At 34.7% G+C, this 12,120-nt stretch overlaps 1 protein-coding gene across 1 annotated transcript; it reads right to left on the reverse strand.

Moving 5' to 3' along the window:
* Positions 1-9,469: 9,469 nt before the first annotated feature.
* On the reverse strand, positions 9,470-11,882 carry LOC130703038 (uncharacterized). Its single transcript, XM_059495402.1, has 4 exons — positions 10,811-11,882; positions 10,250-10,742; positions 10,067-10,180; positions 9,470-9,972 (listed from the first exon to the last, which is right to left on the reverse strand). Exons 1-4 carry the CDS (start codon positions 11,201-11,203, stop codon positions 9,470-9,472), a joined length of 1,503 nt encoding a protein of 500 aa, XP_059351385.1. The 5' UTR covers positions 11,204-11,882.
* Between the last annotated feature and the right edge of the window lie 238 nt (positions 11,883-12,120).

Genomic DNA, 12,120 nt, shown 5'->3' on the forward strand with positions numbered 1-12,120 from the left:
TCTTCGGTCTGGTATTAGTTTACTACAGATCCGAAGTCTAACATGTCAAGCCGCCGGGCCTCTACACTATCGAAAACAAAGGAACAACTGCACGCTACCAATCAAACTCACAAAACCAACACTGTCCGAACAAGCTCGAATCGTCACTCTACTAGCGTTATGTCCACCGAAAAACTAAAACCGAATCCCACCCTCTCTGTATCTCTTTTTCTTCTTCCTCCCAACTCTATATTCTACCATTTTTATATACTCTCCTCCACCAACGCGAAACCCACGATCCACTGATGCAAGATCGACGACAATCTTGCATCATTCCCGGGACCCATTTACATTTCCGGATGTTCGTTTTTAACTGGATTACTCCCAAGGGTTTACGGCAACCTTCAAATGACTTTTTATTTCTAGTTTTATTTTTATTTCCTGTTTAACAGAACTAACATTTTAAATTTCGTTACTATATTTTCCTTAAGTTGTAATTTTCCTTAAGTTGAAGGGGTGGAGTCAATTGAAACAAAAATTGAGCTTTCAACATATAAGAGGTATAACTCAGAAAAAAATTTGAGTAATACCCACACGGCACATCTCCTTCCTAGGAACCTCCTAAAAGGCTCTTAGCCTCCCCAGCGCATCAATCATACCGTTGAGATGTACTGAGAAGGGCCACAAGAGGCTGCAAAATTGTGGAGAAACATGCCAATATTTTCAATTCAAGAAATTGTTGGTGATATGCTCAGGAGTGCTTTAGGAGATCCCTCCATGAAAGTAAGACGCGTGAGTTTTAAAGTATCACAAGAACATTTGGCTCAAGTAGAATTGTTAGATAATGTATTTTTTGGGATTTACCATTTCAAATTAGAATTAAAAATTAGAGATTTAGAAGTACCTAACGATAGTAGCATGAAATAGTAAAAAATTTATGAAACTGCAAAACTTTGTTATGACCACTATAAAGTGCAATATAAGTAATAAATATTTCTCATTTTGCTCTAATAGTATTTTGTTAAATGAACTCTATTAAATAGAATATAGTTCATGTTCTCCTGTAATTTTAATTAAAATAGCATAAGAAAGAAAGGTTTTGTGAACCATTTAAGTAATGAGTAAACACCATCATTTTAAAAAGGAAAATGCATATAAGCCGACGTTTTTTACGCAATATATTGCCTACCGGATTGGAGGCTCATCGTTTCAATTGGAACAATTTTGAAAATAGTCCTATCTCTAAATGGGAATAGGACTAATGCCTTGGTAAAATAGGTCTGACCTAAAATATTTTAAAAGTCAGTCCTATTTCATCGCCAATTCCAATAAAAGATCAAGCTTTTGAATGTGAATAAACCATTGCAAATATTCAATTGTTCTTTAATATTCATTTTTTATTTTAATTACATTTAAATGCTTGGTTCTATAATTGGTTCTGTATTGGTTCTATTCTATATACTAATACCATGGGAGATTATTGGTACTACCTGAGGATGATACAAGAGGGACTGAAGAGCCTGTCAGGCAGCTGCCAGGTAACCAAAAAGAAGGTTCTAAGAGGAATCGAGGACGGTTATGGGGAAGACTGGGGAGAATAGTAGGATGTTCTGCGGAGGTACTTAGGAGCCAGTCGTGCGATGTGGGTAGGAATGGGCCTTTTAATTATTGATAAATTTGAAATTACTGGCCAAAAAAGCTTTCGCTAAAATATAGAATTTTTATGTCCATTTAATGTATTTCCGTTTTATTTTTTCAATTCTTCTCAAAAAATCCTAAAATAGATTATTGCAAAAAGTATTAAATCGATCCGCGTTCATTTATCTACATTTTCTTTACATGCGTTTTTTCTAAACATTTTTTTAAAGTATATAAAATAATAAATATAACGAAGATCAATGCTTAGGTTGTGGACACGATCGAAGTCACGAATCTCTCTCTCAACGAATCGCCAACGGCGTTGAAGCGCTCGCTAATGGAGAGACCTTCGTTGCAATTGCCCTGACGACGTGTTTCGATTGCCAGAGATTTTGACGTTGTCAAAATTTAAAATGTCTCTAGTTTAAAACTTTTTTCGGCTTTTAATGTTTGTGTAACCCAACCAAAAAGTTTTTGTTGTATAGCTAAGATAATTTGCTACATAACTGCATTCTTTTGGCTGAATTTAATGGGTTCGTCTTCTTTGGTGGACCAAAAATACATCTTACGTTTATTAGGAATTTCACGTGAATTTTTTCTTTTAAAATAATCGCGTGTTATCAAACGCGTTGAGTTAGAAAAGATTGCCAACCAGATTACTGTAGAAAAACTTATTGTTGCCTCGTTTGAGGAGACCGGGGGTTGGATGGAACGCAAAAATGATTTGTATTCCCCCAGAGTAAACAAATTGTCAAATTAAGCAAAAAAAATATATTGTTTTGTAGTTAGTTAGCTAAGCTACAGAAATATAATTCTTTTGAGGGTTTGCTACAAGTAAACAGGTTATATGGATAAAAATCTGGGGGTTTTGCAAATGTTTCATTTGTTAATATTTCGAGGACATTGAAACAGGGCGTCGAGTCAGTTGAAATATGGGATTTCTTATTAGGATATTCCCGTTTTTGTGAAGAAATCAAAATGATAATATCTCGGGATAAATGTTTCAATGGAATTTTTCCTATACAATATAAAAAGCTTTATTCTACATTTTTAAAGATGATTTAGATGATTGCGGTACTAACTAATTATTGATTAACAAACTTTTAAAATTTTCTTAATTAGCTTCAGAATAAACTTTATTCTTACTTTTTTACTTTATTCTACATTTTTAAGATAATTTAGATATTCTGATACTAACAAATTGTTACCTAACGAATTTTTAAAATTTTCTAAATTAGCTTCAGAATAACGTCCCTAATAAAGGAAAACGGTTGCTGGCATGAAGACAAAATGTTTATAATAGCATTTTTTGTATGTTCTTCGATGTTTTTCAATCACACATCATAATTCTAATTAATGAGAGGAATTGATTTTACTGATTAACTGGTTTAACCAACGTTGTAAAAAAATCTTTTTTAATGTTGCAGACGATAGGTATAAGCCAATCAGCAGACCATATGTGTCAAAATAGGAAATTTTAAAGCAGTATTTCGTTGTTTCGCTGTATAGGGCTAAAACACCTTTTCCAGATTGCAGCAAAGGGGACGCGCATGCAAAAAGGGGGCAAGTAAAACAAGGGTGTTCCATACTTCCATTTGCCTCTAGCGTGAGTCTTTACAGAATTTTGTTGTTTTCAGGGTATAAAAAGAGCTAGGAAAAAAAGAATATAACCAGTTTGTAGACATATGAGCCAGGAGTTATGCAAGACTTTTAATAATTCCTTGCATCCTTCTAAGGATGAAAATGAAAAAGTTTTGGACAGTAAAAAAAAGTTTTTGGTACTCTCATAAAGAATCCTAATTCCGTTGAACCCAAGTATTTTTAACCAAATTCCTACCATATTTCGAGAGGTAGAATTTTTCTTTCAATTACTCCGTGTTCCATTTGCGTCCACCCTCCTCAGTGAAATTTCACATCATTCAATTTCGTTTTTAAAAATTTTGGAAATATTCGTTTTTTTTGTTGAAATTTAATGATCATTAGTTAATGACAATTTTGTTAACGATCATTAAAAAAATTCATTTTCGTTTTCTAATGTTTCAAGGTAAAAGAGAAATCTCGATTCGTAAATTTCTTAATTTTTTTGTCTTTCATGAACAAAAAACGTTTCGAAACAAATTTTTAATTATTGAAAAAATGCCGGATTGTTTTGATTTTTACGAAAAAAAAATTAAAATTGCTTATACAGAGGCAAGTAGAGAGTCACGAAAGCAAATGTTTAAACCTTGAGAAAGAAAGAAAAACCTGGTATAGAGAAACGGAAATGGAATAAATGAATAATAAATAAAAATAGTGAAACCGAGAGTCAAGGCTTCGAAAAATTGAGCAGTTGGAAATTTAATTAGGCGATGTTTTTACTAGTTTTGTATTAAATTCATTTGTATGTAGATTTTTCTAGAAAGGGAAATCTAATTGTACCAATTTACGCTGTTTGACTTGATTCTTAATTCTTAGGAATTTTGCTATTCTTTCCCCCAAAACCCCAATATATGTTTATGTATAGGAAAAATAAAACGGAAACGAAATTTAGGAAAACGGAACCCAAATTCTTCGTTTCGATTTCGTTTTTTAAATTTTATTACAAATCGTTATCGATTTGGTTTCGTTTCCAAAAAACCGTTCGTTAACGAACGATTTTTGTTTTTCGTTTCGTTAACGCGACAACACTACAAGAATGCCATGTTAGGCAGTAAATTCAAGCTTAAAGTTGTCTTATGGTCTCTCTTTCGATTTTCGGTCACCCGGACATCTTGTAAGGGGTGGAACCCAAAAAGGCAGGCAGTTTTTTTTGGGCAGTAGGTAATTCCAGGATTGCCATTAGCTTGTTTGTAGATTTCGCCGATCGACATTTCGTTCTATAATATTGCATCACTTTACCAACGCAACCCACACACAAGCAAAAGTCCTCAGACTGTATTGCAGTGACATTGAAGGTCATGTTAAAAAGTGACACCGAAAAAATGTAGCTAAAATTACGTAAATTCTATTTTCCCTTTAGGGAGTTGATGATGAATTATCTTATTTTATTTTAGGTAATGGTACCTAAAACCATTATATTGAAATTATAAATTTTAGCAGTCTCTTGTCATGCAACTACTGCACATTATTAATAGTTTTGGTTAGAGATTTTTCATTAAATGGAAATCAGATGCACGGTGTAACTGAAAATTTTCTGTGAAATTTTTAGGCATTTAGAAGCATAGGATTTTACAAGCTAAAAACTTTGTTTGAAACTACCGATGATTGATCAACATTGATTCCAAAAAAGTTAAATTGGCGTATTTGTTCGAATGTTTGGGCTATTAGCGGTTAAACATCCCGAAAAAAGCTAAACGTGGTTCTAAAATCAGCAAATTCCTTACATTAATTAACTGATATGTAATTAAAGCTACCTATTTTTTACAAAATACCATGAAATAAACAAAAATATTTCAGAAAATAGGTAGCCTTCACTGTTAAAAATATGTACTTTTTTCGGTAATTTACCTCCTCTAAAATGGGTAATTTTACCTAAAAACGGTGATTTTCAGTTTTTGCGAAAAATATGGTGAATTTTCACCCGAAAAATATATTTTGGGTTTTACACACCAGATAACGGGTTGACGCATCAGAAAATGGTGTTAAAAAACTAAAAAATGAAGTTGCTACCCCGAAAGGTGGCGCTGTTAATTGTTTATGTTTTCAATGAAACTTGAAACGGCCAGACATCATAAAAATAGTTCGTCTGTTGTGCTCTGACTTTTAACTCTTGTGAGTTCCAGATTTGCTGCCTCATGGAAATTCAAGTAGAAAATACAGGTATGCCATATTAATACGTGAATTTAAATGTGTAGCACTGTTTGCCTCCGATTAGTATTACAGTATGTATATTCGCTGCTCTTCGCCGTTAGTAATCCAATGTGTAGTCGTGAATTGTACTGTTCGTACACGGACAAAAAAAAGAAATGCTGTCACATTATAGGACAGTTCGTCGAGGCGATCGTACATTTGATGCACATTGGTTGGCTGGTTGTGAAAGAAGATATCCAACCGAAGGTGACTAAGAAAACATTTGCGGTCTCACCGGCCAACATTCTTTGAAGGAAATATTGAAGTTGCAGCATCTACTTTTCAACAGAAGAACAAGTGCTTCAGAAGCCCCACAGCTAGTAAGTAGAATAAATTTTGTTTTCCATATCCATGAACTTAAAAAATATTAATTTTGTTTATAGTGACTTTACGTTATTTCTCCTCTGTCTGTCTGATGAAAGAAAATTTAATCAAGTAGATTTTCAGACTGCTATGGAAGCAACAAATATAAAATTACAAATTATAAAATTTTATCTGACTATTGTTTTAATTATTAGGAATCAGCTAACCTAGCAAGTTGCATCGAGCAAGAAACAAGAGGATCACTGTTCATCCTTAATAGATTAAAGGCGACCTGCTACGTCTTCCACTTTAAATACAACGGTAAGGTTCAAAGCGCATTGTGGTTTCTTCAGTCCTACGTTTTAGGCGTAAAGGACGAAGCAACTGATATTTGTGCATCTGTTCATTCCCTTTCCGCATTGGTGGATAAAATGTAGACTTCTTCATTGTGTTTGTAACTGCACAGAGCTCGAAATCTATACTTTTGTGTTAATCTTAATCTGTTAACTAAGATACAGTAACAATAAATAACATTTTCAGTTGGATTTACTGCAATTATTTCAATTATTCATATAAGTAACTAGTACACGAACGGGCCATTTGGTTTCATATTTCGGTAAATATGTGTTGTAACTTAGGTGTCATTTTAACCACTTTTCGGAGGACTTTTACCAATTTCAGGGAGCCTCCCCTAAATTTTTTTAGGTGATATTTCCACCCATCTGGCAGAGTCCGACTTAGGTGCAAATTTCACCGAAATTCGAGGCTTTTTTTTAAATAGTGTTGCATTAGTTTTTGGTAGGCTTATTTATAATAGTGCCACTTTCAAAGATATGTAGCTTTAATTGTCGATATGTGGGAGAAACTTCCTATTGTAGGTAATATTGCATGAAAAAGGCAAAATGTTACCCCAAATTTTTTTTTTTTAATTTGAATAGCATATTGCCTAAAAATGGCTGTCATTTTATCATTCTTGGACTTAAGCAAAAATGGTTTGATGTAAAAATGATCTATTTGATATGTAACCTGTTCGAAACGGAATCCTTCGTTAACTTCCATAATTGAAGTAATCTGCGATGCTTCCCGTCGACTGAGTTGTATTACGTAATAAATGATAATGAGTAACATTGATTTTGAAAAAAATCCGATCACGTTCTCCATTCTCGATATCATCACCATTTGTCCTACACAAAAATCAATGGAGATTAAGATTTAAAATAGTAAAAGAAATTTTATTCTATATTTATGGTTTCTTGAAATTTTCGTATGGAATATTTTAAGACTAATTGAAACTTAAGCCAAATGAAATGAAAAGTTTGGCTCTCGATGTTTAGTAATGCATGGAATATACGTATATAAGATATAGAATTATACAGCCACGACTGTATAATATTGCGCTTGCACTGGGGTATATTAGAGGATGGCGGTCTTTACTTCGTAGTCTATGTTTTCAGTTATACCAACATTGGATTTCGATATTTTGAGGAAAATCGATTCGAATGCCAATCAAATATCCCCTATTCAAAAATTTTTCGAGTCCAAATCAAACTGTGCGACTATTCAGATTAGATTTGACTTTAGTTTGACTTTGATTTGACCAATCGTATACACTTCTTGTCAATCGTCAAGGGCTAGGTTTTTTGTTTCAATTGTCCCACGTTGTGATTGGCCCCACCTTGTTCTACCTACATTATAGCTAATATTCAACGAAATATTTTATAAGGGAAAATTTTTCACTTGAATCAGCAATTTTTTTAGTTCCAAAATTCCAATAAGGAACTAAATTCAAAAAATAAATATAGCTATTAATAACTAATAAAAAACGTTATAAACTAGTAACCCCATGCTTTGGCAAGATATTTATGTGTTTTAAGGGGAACTTATTCGTAATTTCTGAAAAAACAGAGACGTAAATAGCAAATGTGCTGCAATTAGACATATTGTGCATAGCTTAATCCTATAAAAGTGACTGAAAAATTTTAAATAATCCCCCTAAGATGATCTTTGCAGCTACCACCGCCCCCATCAAGTAGGGATGCCTAAATACATGCCTAAGTGGTTGGCCTAACCTAAAATGTCTGCCGTACGCGTTCATCCAACTTTTTTATTCCAATATCGTCACCAATAAGTTCACGCAGATTTTTTGTTTTTGGAAAAGGAATGAATTTGTGTGCTCGTTTTGGTTTCATTTTCTCATGGTGACGTAAAATGTTTTTGCATGAAAACGTATCAGCAGAGCTTGCTGATTTTTACAAGGTTTCCTATTTTTTATCGGTGTAAAAAAATTTCTCGATGTGGGTCGAATTTTTTAAGTCGTTCAAGCCTCTCCTTGCTCCAGATTTCACACGTTACAAAAATTAGTTTTTTATTTCATTTGTGAATAGGAAGAAACAGCGTTTTGTTGCAATTACCAAAAATGCGAATTCATCATGCAATACTCAACAACTTGATACGTGTTAGCCTATTTTAAAAATATAACGCTGTAACAAATAATCCGTACTACCTAATCACGGTGAAGATATCACCCGAATTGATAAATATGGCAATCGGTGGGTGATTAAATGATAGGTCTTGAATAACAACGATGATGTAGGACCTTTAGTACTAACGGTGTGAACTGCTCTGAATGTTGTAAAATACTAATATCTGGAAAATAAAAAAGTTTTTAGTAGTAGATGTGCAGTGCGTTGTTGCGATCTCACACAAGTCATAGTAGATTGCATCCCTCCGGTGAAACTTTTACCATACCTGAAAGTTTAAAATGAGAACATATATGGTTAATATTATAAAATTGCGCTGAAACATGATCTACTCTAAATTATGAATGTGATGGAAAAACTATTGTCCGAAAACATTGTTAAAATGGAAACAATTTGTGGCGGGTTATAGCTACTCCAAAAAAAGTAAATAAATTAAATTTTCGCATTTGACTGAATTTTGGGGTTACGTTCCATTCACAATTTTCGTGTAAGAAACCGCAACGTTCTTAGACTTGTGAACGAAATAAATCTCAAATTCGTTGGTCTGGAAAGCTCAAACTTAGAATCTTCCTGGGTTTTGTTGTTTAGCTAGGGGAGGTAGGGCGTGGTTGGAACAAAAAACTCATTTTTGTTCCCTAAGATTACAAAAATCGTCCAACTAAGCAAAAAAAATATATATGTTTGTAGCCAGTTATCTCAGCTACATGAAAATATTTTTTTTGGGGGGGTTCGGCCAAGAAGAACATCTGTTATGGGTAAAAAAAAACAGGCGGTACCTCAAGATGTTTCAATTGCCAATCCTTTCCGGACAACTGAAACAGAGCGTCTGGGCAATTGAAACGTGGGGTTTCCCACAAAGGAGCTCACGTTTTTATAAAGAAACTAAAATGACGATATCTCAGAATTTGGGACACATATTTCGATGAAATTTTTACTAAAATATAGAAAACGTTATTCTACATTTTTTAAGGTATTTTAGAACTTCCTGGAACAACTAAATATTATCTAATGAATATTTGTAATTTTTCAGATTAGCTTCATAGTCAGTGTATTGCATTTGGTACTTTTTAAAACTTAAAATCAAATCCTTGAAAAAAAGGCTCGGCAAATCATTCCAAATCAAATCAGGGTGAAAAACCGGTTTTTCAAATAAAATCTTTGAAAATATGGCTGAAATCCAAATCATTTTATATTTTTAAAAATCCAAATCAAATCCAAATCAAATCCAAATCAAATCCAATTTATTTTACTTTTTTCTCTTGCCGATTGACAGTTTCCAAAAGATGAGCATTTCGTTTAATGAATACAAGCATGTCAAACAATTTGGGTTTTATCTTGTTTCTTTTTGCTGACAAAATGTCAACTGCCGTGCTAAATGCACGCTCAATATTAGCGGAAGAACATGGAATTCCCATGATATCCCTTGCAATTGGGGCTAAGGCTAGGAATCTATGTTGATTAAGATTCCAATATTCACATGGACTAAAATCAAGACCAAATTGACCCTTTTCATTCACAATTGGGGGCTCTTTCAGATAGTTATCAAATTCATCGAGCACTTTCGACACACCCCTTGACAAAGTTCGTGGGCGAACGAGCACGCTGGCAAGTAGAGGACGGATGGATTGTCTTGCTCGCTTATGAACAGGTGTAGCTGATGGATTTTCATTTGCTTTACGTGTTCTTTCATCTTCAGCACCACTGCCAGAGTTGTCTTCATTGTCTCCCCCTTCTTCGTTACCACCTAAAATTTCAAATAATAAATTCAACCATATAAATCAGCTTACCTAAGACACAAATGTGTATAAGACGCATGAATGTAAAAGTGGTTTTCATACCGACTGTACGATAGCGCAATCTCAGTAATTCCTTAGCAGTAGCAATGACGTCTTCTTCGTCTTCTCCGGCTGCTGTTATCCACGTTCCCTTTATTCTTGGGTCAAGCAGTGATCCTGCAATAGTTAAGAAAGTTAAAGAAATAGTATCATAACCATATCAGTGACTTCAACGTTAATACATACCCAATACAAAAAAGGTGTCTTTTGTAACCCATCCCAATCGTTTAGTGAGAGATGTGCTTAATTCTTCTGCCATGCTTTTGCAAGAAATTATGAATTTTGCTTCGTGATTCATTTTTGGGTCCGAAGAACATTGGTTTACCAAATCCAAATAAAATGGAATTACCAATCCTACTGTTTCCGTATCCTTCTGGAAAACGTCTGTTGCAATTTTGAAGGGCTCTAGTAGGGTAACGAACTCTTTTAAACATTTCAGTTGCAGAGATGAATGTGATTCGTGAGCTTTGCAAGCATTCAATTTAGACTGAAGGGTTGGGTCAATATCGACGGCGTTGAGGAAGTACTTCACAATTGAAAATTGCGAATTCCATCTAGTAAGATTCATCATTGGTATTTTAAATCCGACGGAATCTACCAGAACCTTAGTATCTACGACACTTCGCCGAACCCCTCCTACTATCTTACACAACAAATCCAGGGCCTCCGAAACTAATTTCTAAAAAAATTTGAGAACTGGTTAGGGGACAGCAAACAAGGAAATTGAAACAATGAACTGATACTTACATCGAGTGCCTTAAGGCCATCTTTAATGACTAACTGTGCCTGATGAGGCAAACATCCTGCGTGAGACGAAGTGGCTGTGACAAAACCCGTCTCGTTGATTTTCCAGCTGTTTTCAGGTATCAGCTCTGCGAGGTCAATTTCTAATGCAGATACTAGATTTTCAATGACGATATCTTCATTTTGCGAACCGTCAGCTGATGACGTACACTCTAAGTATTCTGGAATCAAAACGTAATTTGGTACTTCATCCATTCCGGCTTCGAGTTCTAGTTCAATGAATTCATCTTCCTTGTCTTCTCTGATGAAATTTGAGAGTTGTAATTGAAATGCAGCAGTCATGTTTGACGCATTATCAGTCACAGTGCGAACAACCTGGAAATATAAATGAATCATTATGCAGAATCGTAGAAATACAAAGATAAGGTACTAACCTTTCCATTCAGTTCCTTGAGTAGATTGATGGTATGATACCATATCTCATTTTTTCATAGCTCGGAATTTGATATGTAGGTGCGAGAAATGAGATCAGCTTCCGAAATCCCTCTCGTTGCACTATTGTTAAAGGCAAATTGTCTGAAACAATCATTTCGTCTAAAAGAGTGTCAATTTTCTTTTGAGTATCTTTTGGTATTTTTGGTGTTGCTATGAAATTCTTCATGGAAGACTGGTTTGTTAGGTTTGGTTTCCCTCCTCCTTTTACTTTGTTATAATCTTCTTCGTGGCATCTTCTTAAATGTCGGATGAAATTGGAAAAGGAATCTGCATGTCCGTGGTGATATTTCCCGTTGTTGCAATACTTACATTGCGCGAAGACCTTTCCGCTTGCGTAATCAGTATGCCAGTTCTTCCAGCAATTAGTTCTCCAGAGAGGCCACTTCGTTTGATCAAAGGTTGGCGTTTTCACAGCGTTTTTTGGTAGTTCTACTGGGATGGATCTTACTCCCTTGTCCAGAACATCTTCGTCTTCAGATGACATTTCATCTCCATCAGGAGCACTTGCCTCCCCTTCATATTGGGTTTCTGTAATAGTGTCTTCTTCCTCCTCTTCGTACAATAATGGATCCTGAATGGAAGGGGCTATTGCACGGTTACATTCTCTAACTTGCGATGCACCTCTTGATGCCCCTCTTGATCCAGCTCTTGATCCACCTCTTGATCCAACTCGTGATCCTCTTGAAGCACCACGCTTGCTGCCACTACCTGGTCCACCCATGTTTAATCACCTAAGAATGAAACCTGATAAATATGAGGACTTAAATCTTAGACAAAGATAAGATCAGAAATGCAAACCCTATGTATCTGTGGGATGT

This window comes from Daphnia carinata, chromosome 5, assembly GCF_022539665.2.
Source record: "Daphnia carinata strain CSIRO-1 chromosome 5, CSIRO_AGI_Dcar_HiC_V3, whole genome shotgun sequence".
Classification (NCBI taxonomy): Eukaryota; Metazoa; Arthropoda; class Branchiopoda; order Diplostraca; family Daphniidae; genus Daphnia; species Daphnia carinata.